Below are 15837 nucleotides of genomic sequence, written 5' to 3'. Positions count from 1 at the left end.
ACAGACCAAATTAGCTGTTGGAGTGATTATGTGGAAAATGTGCAATTGCACTGTCCTGCTAATATGCCTCGTCGGAGGCACTGTGGCAGAGTAGTCACTGAGTGAACCTCTCACATAATACAAAGTGTTTGGTGAGTCTATAGTTAGTATGATCATTAAAGGAAAATGTTAATGTTTGTCCTTTCTTTGAAACTCAGGTTTGGATGGTTTGTGTTTTGGTTTGGTTTGTTTTGTTGGGGTTTTTTTTGGTGGTTGTTGTTGTTGTTTTTTTAAATGAAGTAATGTTGTTACTATGGTTTCTAACTGAGTTTGCTTGTCTTTTTGTTTCCTTTTTAGTTATGTTTCGCTTATATGATACAGATGGGAATGGATACCTGGATAGTTCGGTAATGTTATTTATGTATTTTAATGCATTGTAAGAGTATGTCATAATGGCATACCTATACAAAACTACGTTAATCCAAATCAAGTTTATATTTATCCTGAATTAATAGAGGCAGTATAAACTATAGTCAATAAAAAGTCACCTGTTTTGAAAGTAACTCTTGAATTTTATTTTCCATTAAGCTGCTGCTTCTACAACTGTATAAATTTTCAAATGCTGACACTGCTATCATGGAGTCCTATTCTATCTAATCAGTCTTCTGATTTTTAATCATATTACTGTAGGGGACACGTTAATGTGATTCCCAAAATTCTAGTATGCTGCTGGGAGATGTGTATGAGAGCACCATTTGTAAAGATTTCATTAGAAGGGGAAAGTGTGAGAGTCACACAGTGGATGTATGTGGAGAGATGTCAGAATTTCCATGTTATTAAGAACAGAGGAACAATATTAAAGACAAAGTTTTGAGGCATAGCCCAACCAAATGTTTCAAGGAAAATCAGAGATATAACAATCATTTAAAAAATTAAACTATTTTTTTCTGTTAGCTAACAGAAAGAAGTATTTTATTGGCAGCTTTCTTTTTTCTTTTTTTTTTTTCCCCTTCTTTTGTATCTCTCTGAAGTAAGACAGCATAGAATGGATTGGTAAAGAAGAGGAGGTGATTCCTATAAGTGATAGGGGAATAGGGATCTAAGTTACATAAAAGTATAAAGTAAATACTGTATCATAGTTTTAGACAATACAAAATATTAATTAGATAACTAGTGCATAATAAATACACATGGTTCTAGATAAGCATTTGAGCATGTTTACAAACCAAATTGTATATATGAATATGGAAAAGCACTAGTGATATGTGATCAAGGGAAATTACAATACTGTAATGGTAAGAAAATATCTCTGTATTATTTTATACTGTCCACTTTATGCCTTATTTCCACTAGAAAGTTGTGAATTATACAATTGCAGTCAAATAATTTGTTAGAGTGGAATTTAAAGGACCTTACATCATTATATCAGAGGGTGGATTCAGATTATGAAACCAATGGTTGAATGAACAACTAAGAAGGAAGAATCTATTACTACTTTCAACCCAGAGGCTGTCCTTTGGTTGTGGGGCTGCATTTCACCTTCCTGCATGCTTTGCGGTCCATGCTTGATGTTTTGCTCGTGAAGCGGATTCACCTAAGAGTGGACAACTTCCAGTGTAAAGCCATTTCATTAGGAACATTGATGAAACAGTGCCACTGAATGCAATATGTTTGAATTATAAGTTGCTTGCAGCAGAATTTGTCTTTATAATATTGCATTAAATATTATCATTCTTTTTCTTTCATCTGTAGGAGCTGGAAAATATCATTGCTCAAATGATGCATGTTGCAGAATACCTTGAATGGGATGTTACTGAACTAAGTCCAGTAAGCATCCATTTTATCACAAGTTTTTAATGTTGCTAGAGATACCGTTTAATCATTTTGTGATACTTCATGTCAACATGTGTTTCTATATATTAGTAAGATAGAAATAATAATAGTCTATGCTCCACAATGACACCGTCAATTAGCACTTTTATGAGTCTTTTTCTGGTTAAATCTGATCTGTGAAACATTCTTGCTACAGTTTAAGGCTTTTCTTCAGTGCATGTAGTAATTAACATAACACAACTGGTTTGTCTCTGAAAATTTCTTAAAAGTAACTATCTCTTATTTGTATTGTACTTAGTAAGTACGCAAGGGGACACAACTTGGTTTGGCAACTTTAGGTGATAATAAAATGTAAGTAGGAATATGACACTTCATTTTCTGAACTGTCAGTACTCATTTTAGTACAAATAATACAAATAATATTTTCCTTTTTGCGTGCGGATGAGGGAACTGAAGACCTGCACATATTTTCTTGCTATATTAGAATATGGAATTTATGAGATTTTTCATTAAACTGTGTAGATCCTTCATGAAATGATGGAAGAAATTGACTATGATCATGATGGCACTGTTTCTCTAGAAGAGTGGATCCAAGGAGGAATGACGACAATCCCGCTCTTGGTCCTTCTTGGGCTAGAGAATGTAAGTATTAACATAAGTGTCAAGTTTCTGCTTGCATGTCAGCTGTGGCCCTCAGGTTAGTTTCTGTGAGGCCTGTATAAAAAATGGCTTTTCTTTTCTTTACTATGGCTGAATGACATGCAAAGAACAGGAGTGTGTCTTCAAAGTCAGAGGTACATTAGCATGTTTGAAGCAACACCAAATGAGCTAACTCTGGAGCTGGAAGCTGTAAAAAGCTGATTAATTTGTCCTATTAACAGCATATTGTTAATTCCTAGCTGCAATAGTATCTGTTAGGAATGTGTACTGCCCATGGCTTGAAGCAGTGTCTAGGCTTCTCAGCATGGTGCTGTATTGTGTGGCATAACCATACGGAGTCACAGAACAATCTAGGTTGGAAGGAACTTCTGGAGATCACCTGGTCCAGCCTCTTATTAAAGGCAGGGTTGCAGGTTGAGTTATCAAGGACCCTGTCAAGCCCTGTCCTGAATAATTCCAGTGAGGTGGATTCCACCAGTTCTGCAGGCAACCTCTCCCAGTGTTAATTGTTCTCAAGGGAAAAAACTTTTTTCTTGCGTCCAGATGGAATTTCTTCTGCAGCAATTATTGCCGGTTGGCTCTTGTCCTGTCATGATACATTCCTGTGAAGATAGTTCTTCCATCTCTGTAACTACCTTAATAAACTACACTAAATAGCAATATCAAAGAGAACACTTACACCAAAGGATAGAGTGTTATGAAAGGAGAGCTTATGCACTGTACATTTACAACTTCACATTAAAGATAAGACAGATGTAATATGATCAATTTTATACCCATTCAACACAGCTGTTTTAATACTGGCATATTGCCAGTGCCACCTGCTGTCCTGTGTTTGAGCTAATTTTGAGCACATGTATCTTAGCATATGTTTCAAATGCCTTTCTGTTATTTGATAGAAAACATTTTTTTTTTTTTTCTGAAATCTTTTTCAGATATTGAAGTGAAATAATAAATAATATTTACTTTCCCCATATACTGCTACAGCCTGAACTAAACCTAGACTGCTGTAGTTGCTCTATGGTATTTTATTTTCACAAAGAATGGTCAGACTGAGACCTTCCGTAGGGAAATACGCAACAAAACAGCGCATTTAGCAGAAGTTCTAAAATTCTTGATCTTATTAATCAAATTAGCAGCTAAATATCTGAACTGACGATAACTTTCAGTACATTTGGATCACTGTAAGTACTAATTCCCTAATTCTATATGTGTGACTGAGTAACAAAAATGTTAAATTACTTCCCTGTCATCAAACAACACATTTTTGTCAGGCTGTATTCCATTATTTCCACAGAATTACTCTAAACAAAGGGCAGCAAATGCTCTCAAACAATCAGTATAGCAGATAACTGGTAGTCATTTTCAGTACAGATTTTTCTTTCATGACAGGTAGTGTAGTTGTTCTGGGAGTATTTTTCAGTCTACACTTCATTCTTTCTAAGTTTAAAACTTAAATTCTATGATAAATTAATGCAGATCCTTCTGTAGAGATTTATTTTCATATTAAAGCAAAAGCTGTGTAATTAGAAAGAAGCTATGTAAACGTATGTTACCAGACATTTTATCCTTTTGAGTATTTTTACTAGTTATTACATAATTTATCTTGCTGTGTGTAGCTTTACTATGGAAATAATAAAAATATGTTAAACAGTGATCAAAATTCTGTAGCCTGCTATCAGCATGGGTCAGTGTTTCTGACAGTGTGTGTTTCTTGTGTTGAAGAGATGTAAATGTACAGTTGTGAAAAAATGTTATAATGGTATGCAAAATACCTTTTTCATCAATAAGCATAGTTTTATTAGTTGAAAGTTGGAGTAAAATGGATGGGGTGGCTTTTAATGCTTTTTTAATATTTTACTGTGAATGAAGTTCATTACCTACAGAACTGTACAAGCTGAATTGCTAGACATTTGCTAATGATTTACTAGGAAATAATGCCATCCTGTAAAAGGGCTCCCATTTTTCTTTTCGTGTTTAAAAGTGCTCTTGATTTCTTAAACCATTCGCGTAGTATGTAGAGAAAAGCCAGATTTTAAAATTTTCTATCAAACAAGCAAAAATTTACTAGTTCTGTTTGTACACAGTTCTAAATGATCAAATCGACATGTATTTTAGGACACTGGAAAGTTAAATCAAGAAAGTTAAAACTCTTTAATGCCTGTCCATCGTTATTTGTGTAAACTGATAGCATGATTTTGATGGCTTTACAGCATCTAATGTGTTACCCAAGGTCTTCATTCCTGTGCATCATTCCCATTAGTGGAATGCTCTTATTTCTTTTCAAATGCTGTTGTTAGATTTTGCAAACGCAGCTTCCCAGGACTCCGCTTTCTGGCTGTTTTTCTCTCTCTTTTTAGTTATGATAATGAAAAGTAAGATAAGAGTCTTTCGGACTCAGTAATCAGATAATGAAGTTCTGATATCTTAAAGGCTGATTAGTATGTGAAAATAAAGGGCATAATCTACTGGCTTATGCTTCTTAGACATGTACAGGTAGTCTTCACATATTGAAAATAAGCAAAAAAAAAAAAAACCCAAACAACCGAACAATTCTCTCACCTTCTTTTAACTTAGCCAACTATGCTTTGGCTCTATGTTGAACTCAGGCAATGATGAAATTTTAAATCCAAGAGATCAATTTCAGAGCCTGTCCAGTATGATAGTGACAAAGAATTGTCACAGTAGTTTATTTTTAAAAAAAATTATGATACCAGTGAAGTCTTTAATTTGTTTTGGGTTGGGGGACAGGGTTGGTCCATTAACTTGCTGTAATATATTTAACTCTTGTATAGAGCTTGTACAAACAATACAAGATTCTCAGCTGGTGTAATTTGTTATGCCAATATCAGTGAAGCTACAATAATTTATTTCAGCTGAAGATTTGCCATAGTACCTTCAGAATTCAGCTACATTGTTTGTACTTAATCTTTAGTTTCCTTTAAGAGCTATGTAAAAAGGTCAGCTATCATGTAAAAGTTTTGTATTACATTTAAAGCCTTTCAATCAGTTTTTATTACATACTGTATTAGATGCTTTAGTTACAATAATCCAAAAAAATTCAAAGAAGCATTTAAGTGAAATATGGAACTATATTGTACAAAAATGAAAGAATAAACAAGTTAGTGTTCATAAACAATAGGGCTGAGATAGCCTAATCTCTCACAGGTTTGTGGTCTTTGCCCTCTGACTTCATCAGTAATCCCCTTCTGAAAGAGACAGGAGTATTAGGTTGTTATTACAAATATTAGCTAGCCAGCTGTTGCCAAATTTAAAAAAAAAAAACCAAGAAAATGTGCCTGACTTTCCTTCTGATCTCTCTCTCTTTCTCTCTGCCCTCCCTGCCACCGCCCCGCCCCTCCCCCTCCCCCTTTTCCTAGACTTCCATGAAACTTCTAGTGCCCTCTCAAATTTAGTTGAGATTACCAAATTAATTTAAAAGTTGCTGGAGCAGTTTAGAGTCATGGAGATAAAGGGACAAAGAGCATAAATAAGTCTCATTTCTCTAGGAAATCAACCTAAATACCCAGTTTATTTCATCTTAATGGCTTTTATGCTTTATATTTCCTCCTAAAACTTGAGTTTAGAGTTGCTGTGAAGGTAGAACTTAGAAATACAGAGTTTTATCTCTGGTAATTTTCCAGGATAGAAACAATGTATTCTTATTTTGGTGCTTTTCAAGGTAATTGGTGTGCTAAACAAACAATTTCAGTACAAGATAAGGAATTGAAATAAGAACTTAATTGGTTCTTAATCTATAGGGTACTGTGATACACATACTGTTTGGAAATTCATTTTGCGAGAAAAGAGCTTGGAATTGTATACATATATAATCCATTTGTACTTGGATGACTACACTTTTTCCACTTAGCAGTGGCTGAATGTGTTCTGTACCACACTTACTGAAACTTTTAAGACTCATAATTCTTACTCTGAGGTATTTAGTTGTGCCAGTTTCATGGAAGTTGTTCCAAGAAATTCTCTCATGAAGAGAGAGATGAAGAAAAAAAATAATTAGGTAACTATAGAGGAGATTGTTATTTATGTGATGCAATTTTTAATAATAAAAGTATGGGGTAGAGTTTTTTTGCTGAGTGTCACAGTTCAGTCTGCAATTTTCACAGTCCTTATCAACTTCCCAAATTTGTTTTTGCTTCTTAAGGCAAAGACGGGAGATACTTGTCTCCTGTCCAAGCACCAGTTGGACAGAGATGTCCCTGCATTACTTCTTCTGATTGATAATTACACTTTTGGGAAGTGGCCTGTTGCATACTACTGACCACTAGGCCATTTACTCTACTCCTTCCCAGTAGAAATCTTCAGAGAGTCTGGCCTTCTTATTTCATTCTGCGTTAATTAAAACAGATCAAAATTGTCAGTGAAGTTTGAGAGTTACCCCATTGACTATCCTAGCATTACTCAAAATGTCTGTTGTAATGTGGGCACAAAAAGCTGCTTAATGACTGTTTGCTCCTAAGGTTTTTTTGTCAGTCACAAATATTGTGTTTTGTTCTTCACTAGGAGTTCACTTGCACAGTATTCTTCCACCCTGTCCTGATAAAAGGACTTGATTTGTGTTCCGTGCTAGATATTTTGGTCTCACCTCTCTTGTAACGGATCATTACTATAACCTCTGTCAGTGGTTATACAAAAGATAGGTATAAACCGCAAGTTCACAAGTGCTAGTGTTTAAAAAATCCCGTGTTTTGGATGTGGAAAGTATTTTATTCCCTCTTCACTGGCCACTAGATGTCACAAATGCACTGTATCTGGAACTGTACAGTTGCTGAAAAGCTCTCCTAAGGTGAGAGGGAAATTGAACAGTGAATGCTTGGTAACATCATCAATAATCTGAAGCCAGGCCACTATACCTTTCTTTTAAATCACCGATTGTAATTTTCAACCCATTTCACCTTTTAAAACAAGGTAAATCTCAATGAGACAAACACATTTTTGTGACTATGCTTCAATGGAATCAGAAGGAAATGCTCTTACAATTTTATTTTGGATCCTCAGGCAGCAAATATGCTATTACACTCACAAGAATTTAAAAGGTAACTCTTTCTTAACCTTTTTGATTAAATGTGGGATGGACTCTTCGAGTGTGAATCCACACTTGGGAAATACTGCCTCTTATATTGTATATTACATTATTGTTGGCTTACTTTTTGAGCTCTGAGTATGTGAAAGTGGAACCAAACTGGGGACTTGCAAACATTTGCAAGTCTGGTGTGGGATTTGTTGCATCATGAGGAGTTCCTCTCAGGCTGAAGTCTGAAATGACTGTTTAATAACTAGGCAGTTTGGTAGAGTTGTACTTCTTTCATTCAGCGAGGAATGAGAGCAATCTGACCTTTTATTATCCCCAGTGATATTTTTATAAGTCCTGTCTGAAGTCTGGCAGGTGAGTTTTCTAAAAGGCTGAAGTGCCGATGAGCCATATGTTATTTCCATATGCACAGAGGGCAAAACCAAGCCCCTGCTAGAAGAAGCTGTAGCTTATCCTCTTTGTGCCAGCTCCTTACCAGCTGTGAAGCAGATTCACCCTACGTGATAACGGGAGCTATTTTACCAGTATCATTTCACAGCATTGCCAGCAGAGGGGGTTATGTTAATGCTTTGTGAGACTTCATAGCAGGAGCTGCTAGAAAAGTGGACATCTCTTTTCTTGACAGTGCTGTCTACTTTTACGCTGTGCTAGCTCCCACTTCTTTGCAGGAAGTTTGCAGATGCCTTTCCTTACTACAGTCCTGCTTTTTCTTTTGCCTGTAGGTTGGTAAAAGCCTGGGAGAAGTCAGAAGTAACTCTAACCTGTTCTGTGTATAAGGTGTAAAATAAATGGTATTTCATGCAGGTATACAAATTTACCATTATTTAAAATGTAATTTCTGCAGCATTTCAGTCTCTGCAGATGACAGGTGACTACCAGTTTAGGGACAGGGAAACTTTGTAGTGTAGCTAATTATGAAGCTTGTTTAAACAAATTAATTTCCCCTCCTGTGCTCCCTTTTCTATGCTGTCATTTTCTCATGTGCATATTAATGCTTAAGCATTTCTGGATGATCAGGATAGCACACTGGTGAGTGTGTGGATGAAGGCTGGGGAAGTGTTGTTCCCACCCCTCCCCCCTTTCTCCAGCGCACACACAGAGACACACACAAAGTATCTCTGAAGTTAGAAGTGAGGAGCCCTCCCCAATAGCAAAGGTTACTGCCTTTCCAGTTGAACCAGAACAGACTTAGAACCCCCTCTCCCCAAACCAAATTGAACAAAACCAAACCTGACATGAATTCTTTGCTGAGAGCCACCAAAGGAATATAGAACTCAACTGCATTTGTATTAAAAGGAGGTGCTGCGTGGTTTAATGGACACTCTTCTCACCTTCCCACTGACTGAACAATACCCAAAGTTCTGTCATAAAAATGTCTTCAAGTCATGTAAATATTTTTAAAATAAATGAAAACAAAATAACAGTAGGCAGTGAAAGAATAACTTAGCAGACTCGCTAACATCCTTCTCCTGTGGTTGCTTGTTACTGACTCTTCTCATAGAAAAGACTGAGCATGCTGGTATTTCAGACACTCTGTAGCTATTGTAAGAGGTGATACTTGCTAGGATGAAAAATTATCAGTGATTTCATTACCTTTAAGTCTCAGAATCTTGAGTTTTATGCTTGAAACCTTAAGATCTCTTTGGCTACCTGTATTTACAAATATCTAGAAAGCTGAAGTAAGTTAATATTAAACCAGATTAGGGATGTGTAGCTAAATTCTGCATAAAATTTTCCACTAATTCTAATGCTGGTTCTTTCGTAGTTGATTTGCTTTTTAAGGTCAGGTCCTTTTGGCAATCAAGTCCATGGTAGAAGGGTCAGGACTATAAGTTAAGAGAACCGTTGTTAACAAAATAAATGTTACTATTGTCATTATGTGCTAAAGTCAGTGTATGGCATATGGAGGCTTCATTTTCAGTGGTGTATAATGAAGTGAGGAAGAGAATTTTACTGTACCTGCCCTGCTTTGAGATCTTCTTAATGACTATTTGGTTTTAAACTCTTTCTCAGGATATGGAAGCAAAATGAATGAATGTCAGTAAATGCACTGATGTGTCAGAATTGTGGATTTTATTCATACTTAAAGACTTGCATTGAGGGGGCTTTGTTTCACATTATGTCTTTTTTTTTTTTTGTCAGTGTTTTAGAAAGTTATGTGCATGCATAATCATATGCACCACTTTATTGCTTATTTTTGGCAGTGCACAAGAGCAAAAATTTAATTTGCTATTTTCCAAAAGTGCATTGTGTTTATGTAATGGATTTGCATCAGTTGCAGTCTGTAACACAGTTAAGTGTTTTAATTGGCAGAACACCCACATCAAGACTTGTTTGTTTTTCTGATAAGGAAAATGCCAGCTAAGTTAGTCCATATGTTCTGTTCAAATAAGAAGCGACATATTCACATGTAATGGCCACTCTTTAAAAATAAAATTCAAATAAAAAAGTAACACAAAACTAATGTGGAAGAGGGGCAAGTTTATGCATAATTATGAATTTTTGTTAATTCTCAGAAAAAGCAAAAATTTTACTAAGGAAAGCTGGTCACCTTGCATTTTAAGTGCTTGTGGTTTATGACAGTATCTGTTGATGACCTGAGTAATGTAAAAATGAAAGTGTACATTGTTTACTGTTTTTTCTCAGAAGGATTTACATGGTCTTTATTGTCTAGTGAATAATTGTCTACTTTCAGAAGACTTGAAACTCACATACTATATTGTAGTTTAACAAAACTTCAAAAATGTGTGGTATGTGGTAGTAAGATGGAAAGAAAAACAGAAGTTACAGAGCTCCATTTAATGAAATACATCCTCTTCAGCTGCCAGTCATGAAGGAGCTTGACAGGCTTCTAGTGCTCCACAGCTGCAGAATCTATTTCTGCTTCTTCAGGGGAAACTGGAAAACTTCCACGCTCTTTGCCAGCCCAAGAATCCCACATTAGGCATCTGCACTGCTCTTTCTGCAGAAAGTGGACCCTGACATTGCCCAGCTGTCAGAGATGGCATTTGAACTCCTGCTGATAATATTGGGGGAACTCCACTTAGGGTCTGATCCTGATGTCTCAATACAAAAAAAATATTCCAGCTGACTTCAGTTCCTTTTGTTTCTAGGTAATTTGTAGGAATTATTCAAAGTTGTGTTCTGGCTAGGACCTGGCTTTGAACCAAATATTCTTAATTTCTTGGAGTGCTGATCTCCCTTCAGGATTTTTTTTCCCCGCAAGGATGAAGAAATCATCATCTTTGACTTGTCGTTAACGGCTAACTCTTAGAATAGAGCAATACTGATTTTTGAGGACATAACTCATGTATGTATGCTAATATAGGACAAAACTGAATTTTTAGTAAAATTTATGTCCACTGACTTACATTGACTGTCCTTATCAGTGAAAACCATCATATTATTGAAGATCTAGTCAGGAATATTGTGTATACATGATGACAAGTAGTAGTAGCCGTTTGATGTGAGAAATCGGAAACTGGATGAGAACCAGCTGTTGATGTGGCTTCTGACAACCAGAGGTTAATATGGCTTCCTTTAGCTATGTGACAATTTCTTTTTGGTAATGAAATGACAAAGAAAACATAGTGTTTCAGTAAGACACAATGAGGAATCAAACTGCTGCAGCCCATTTCCAGCTGATAGACATTAACTGCCTTTGTTCCATTGGATGTTATATTTGGTAAAAAAAAAAACAAACCAAACCAAAAATCAAGTGATATTACATTAGGTTAATCTAATTTTTTTAAAATCAAAACCTCTGATGATTGCAAAAAGTCTGATGGCCGCGCTTGCCAAGAAACCTGGAATTTACAGAATTAATTTAACAGCTGTACCAAGCGCACATAATTTTAAAAACCTTCTAATAACAGTGAGGTCTCAGCATAATTCCACTAAGAAGGAAGAGGAGAATTGTGTGACTGAAAGCTTACTTTTGTAAATGTAAATGATTTGATAATATTTTAGTTGTATGGATAAGTTACAGTGGGACCCTGAGTTGTAAGTGCCGATCAGTTGATCAGCCTATTCATGCAAAATTTGGGTATAGTGCTACAGCTAACTGAAAAACATGGGCTTAAATGTAAGGAATTCAATTTTTGGAGACGAGGTCCAGGATATAAATCTCACCCTTAAATACTTGCTTTTCGATAGACTATGAGCAGTAGTTTAACATAAGTTAAAGCTAGCAATAGGCACTACTGTGGTGTCGTTAGATTCCCCACTTCACATATGTTGATACATGTCCCTAATTCTGAGGGTCATTAAGAATATCTCTGTAGTTTTAAAAAATCCTTTCTATTGTTCGTTTTGGGGAGTTTTACCATCTAACCTGCAGCACCTTTGTTTTTAGAATTAGTCTAGAACAAATTTTAGTTAGTTTTAATAGTAGTTGTAATTTAGTATCAGCCTAGATTTATTGCTAGCATTGTGTTACAGTGGTCACAGCAGCCTGGTGTTTTTTCTGAGTCGTTTTTGAAATGCATGGATGTCCATGAGCTTCTGAAGAATTTTTTATTATATCATTGCCTGTGTATTTAGAATGATTATACTGTGATCTGGTGCAGGGTATTAAATGAAGTAACAGCTTGTCTTTTATGTTCTTGAGTCAATCTCCAATTTTTATTGGCACTTATATATTTCATTGTTTATTTTATTAAGTGAAATCTGTTTCTTTTATGTCCTGTGCAGAATGTGAAAGATGATGGGCAGCATGTATGGAGACTGAAACACTTTAACAAGCCTGCCTACTGTAATCTTTGTTTGAACATGCTAATCGGAGTAGGCAAGCAAGGTCTTTGCTGTTCTTGTGAGTATAAGCATTTCAGTGTCCATTTGCATACATGTTTATTCCTACAAATGTTGCGCTCGCTGCATAACAAAGAACTAGTTGCTTCCCAGTACAAAACCATTGCCAGCACAAAGGTGTCTCCCCCTTTGTCTTCTATGCTTGAGCGCTCAAGGTTCCATTTTTAATTTTTCAGGATATTGGGCTTTCAAAGCTGTTGTCTGAGGAAGTTTTCTGTATTCTAATAGCTCTCAGTGTTAGTTTCCTTAGGAGTCTGCCTCTTTTTTTTTTTATTTTTATTTTCTTTTCTCTTAGCAAGTATCGTGCTTAAGTTTCAATCTTATATTTTTGTTATTCCTCTTTTGTATTTATTAATAATTATTCATATTCTTTAATAAGTATCAACTAGCATCTGAGTCCCATATTTGTTTATTCAAATTTTGCACAGAATTCTTGTTTTGTTAATTGTGAAGGTCAAAATCCCAGTTTTCCAGAAATCAAGTTTCTGTAACACTTCCAGAGTTTTGTATGTTTACGTGGTTTGTAATCATAAATCACAGTCTTGCCATCCTTTCACATATTAACTAATTATAGATTTTAAGGTAAAGGAACACAGAAAAACTACTGCATCTAATTTGACCTTCATTAGATTATTAGATGCAGTTACTACAGTTCAATTCCTTGAGTTATATCTGTGTATCTCCTAACAATCTGTGTTTGACCAGCTCATAACCTGCATCTTGAGAAACCGAATCTTGCCGAAAGATACCTTGTCTCTGTTTGAATCTTTCAAGAGATGGATGATCCATATCTTTCCTTTGTGGTGTGTTCCAATGATTAATCATCTTTTTTTAAGACGTATTTTCTGATTTGAATATGTCTGGTAGACGGTTCCAATGATTGGTTCGTGTTATGCCCTGCTCCATTAGATTAATGAGATCTTTAGTACCCACTGTATTCTTCTCATGATGGTATCAAGTCACCTTTCATTGTTCTTTTTGATAAATTAAACAGTTTCTTAGTGTAACTTACTTTCTCCGTTTTTGGTATGAAAGATAGCCCATCACAGCTGATCAGGACCTTTCTGCCTGTACAGTTCTATTGATTTAATTTGAGATTAGTCTGAATGAATGAGGGTTTTGGAATCGACCATTTCTCTCTCTGTGGGCCTCTTTAAAACATAATTCAGACGTAAATCCTCCATGTATGCATTTTCACATCATATAATTTCATTCACGATACCGTGGAATGAGAGAGATACATTTATTGAAATTCAAACAAATAGAAATTGCATAATATCAGATTAATAAATGCTGATGACAGTAACAGGAATATATATATAAAATGCTGAATTGACTATTAGTTCTTGAAATGTTACATTCTTTAACATTCTTTTATGTCAGACTGATGTAAATTTAATCCTTGTGAGGAAATAGAAGACCCATATATGTTTGAAAGAGAAAATTCTATTGAGCAAATAATGTAGATCATCTTCTTCAGTAGCTATCAGTAATGTGTAGATGAGTTATATAAAGTAAACTGCCCCAAAAAGACCAGCCTTACACGAGCTGTAATTTTCTCTGCTGCAATGTACCTCTTTAAAATTTATTTGTTATTGTGCTTGGCATTTATTTTGTGAGAACGATGGTCCTAGGGTATCTGAAGAACATCCACATGCTCCTTTCAGTTACTTCATGCAGCAAGGGGCATGAGTCTACTTACAAAACTATTACCCTATTTCCTTATCTCGCTAAAGCTTCTTCTCCAATATATTTTCAAAGCATTGCTATAGATTTCATTATTTGCATTTTAGATTGTGTGGGAGGAAAAAAAAAAAGGAAGCTGCAGGGGGCCTCACCATCCCTCCATGGTCCAATCAACAATGTTACTCCCTGCAGTTTGTCTGATTAATGGCTGCACCTCCCACTGGGTTTGTGTAATAGGTGCAAGCAAGGTGTTTAGAAGTACTTTGTGCTTAATTGCTCTAGAGGTCAAAAGCGTGAGACATATACCATGCAGAAATTAATTCTCAGTTTTTAGTAGTTGACTCAATTGAATGCAGGTATAAGCCGTAGCTAGGCATAGTTGTATAGTTGAAGCCAGGAGAGCTTTGCGTTGTACCCTGACATTTGTATGTTTTCCAGATGCAGCTAGTGTGATCTTTACAGGCCTGGTCAACAGTAGTAGTTACCTAAAGCTGGTGTACAGGGGTTAGGAAAAAAAAGCTTCTCAGGAGTTGATGTTTGGGAAAGTAAGAGTTAAAGTTGGGGTGATTACATGGAACGCATGAAAACAATTGCTGTCTGAAAATGGACTAATCAGCCATTTAAGATTTATAAATCAATAGAAGGAACAACATAAATTCATTGGCTTTTATTTTTGTGCTTGCCAGCTGCTCTCATGCCTATAGTTTGTAAAATATAGATTTCTTTCTACTAGCAAATGACACCAAACCATTTGGCAGTCATCAATTTGTCTTTAATATTTTTGTCATTTGGGAATTATTATGAAAAAATTTAGTGAGCTCTGATTTAATTAAGCATTTCCTGTTATGCAATGATAGTGTATTCTTGGATTTCTCACTTGCATAATATTTCCTGTTCTAATTGGCCTTTTGTATTCCATGGAAAAAACAGTTTAGTTTGAGTTTTCATTGATCAACTAGATTGATTATATAGAGATGGCATGCTGGTAACGTTATTTGTTTCATAAAAATGTTGTCAGAAACACCATTGCCTCAACATCTATTAATGTATTTCTCTTTTCAGTTTGCAAGTATACAGTCCATGAGCGCTGTGTCTCAAGAGCTCCTGCATCTTGCATCAAAACATATGTGAAGTCCAAAAAAAATACTGATGTAAGTTTGGGGTAGCATTAACTTTTCCATGTATTTGTTAATTTAGTAACTCCACGTATATCCACACTTTTCTTTTGCAGGTAATGCACCATTTCTGGGTAGAAGGAAATTGTCCAACAAAATGTGATAAGTGTCACAAAACTATAAAATGTTACCAAGGCTTGACGGGACTTCACTGTGTTTGGTGTCAGATCACAGTAAGTATACTATAGCAAAAACTTTAGCACAGGTCAGAGAGACAAAAATCTGCGTATCTTTTTTTATAGCCTCATAATTCAAGAGATCTTATTCAGTTTTGTCATCACGAATGCATAGTGTGTGTTTAAGAAACGGTATTTGCAGAATATTCATAGGAGTCCTTAACTGTTGCAAGCAAATACGCTTAAAGGTGTACTCTGCTTCAAGACAATATACAAATGAAAACAATATACGTCATTCTAAAGAGCAGAATCCCCAATCTACATTACAGAAAGATTATAAAAGAGTTTTCAGTACTGGGGAAAGTCAAGGTCACTGTGACACTAGGGCAAAATCCTAATTTGTGGTGTACTGACAGGCAAATGAAATTGAGGACATCTGGTAGGATACAGTGATTTCAAGTGTCTGGGAATAATAGCAGAGACATCTTGATAATATACTAATCTGTGCACCAAGTCTAATATATACAAC

At 35.6% G+C, this 15837-nt stretch overlaps 1 protein-coding gene across 1 annotated transcript in view; it reads left to right on the top strand.

Moving 5' to 3' along the window:
- DGKB (diacylglycerol kinase, beta 90kDa) overlaps positions 1 to 15837 on the top strand; it is a gene marked incomplete at both ends in the record, with an annotated part of 52443 nt that overhangs the window by 9023 nt on the left and 27583 nt on the right. The window contains 6 exons of the mRNA XM_009574549.1: positions 337 to 386; positions 1732 to 1806; positions 2335 to 2454; positions 12215 to 12332; positions 15080 to 15168; positions 15249 to 15365. Of these exons, the coding sequence (XP_009572844.1) occupies positions 337 to 386; positions 1732 to 1806; positions 2335 to 2454; positions 12215 to 12332; positions 15080 to 15168; positions 15249 to 15365 (569 nt within the window). The remainder of the gene's footprint in view (positions 1 to 336; positions 387 to 1731; positions 1807 to 2334; positions 2455 to 12214; positions 12333 to 15079; positions 15169 to 15248; positions 15366 to 15837) is intronic.

The sequence above is a fragment of the Fulmarus glacialis genome, unplaced genomic scaffold (genome assembly GCF_000690835.1).
Source record: "Fulmarus glacialis isolate BGI_N327 unplaced genomic scaffold, ASM69083v1 scaffold15860, whole genome shotgun sequence".
Classification (NCBI taxonomy): domain Eukaryota; kingdom Metazoa; phylum Chordata; class Aves; order Procellariiformes; family Procellariidae; genus Fulmarus; species Fulmarus glacialis.
The sequence above is the reverse complement of the archived record's forward strand: the minus strand, read 5'-3'. Positions and strand labels throughout refer to the sequence as shown.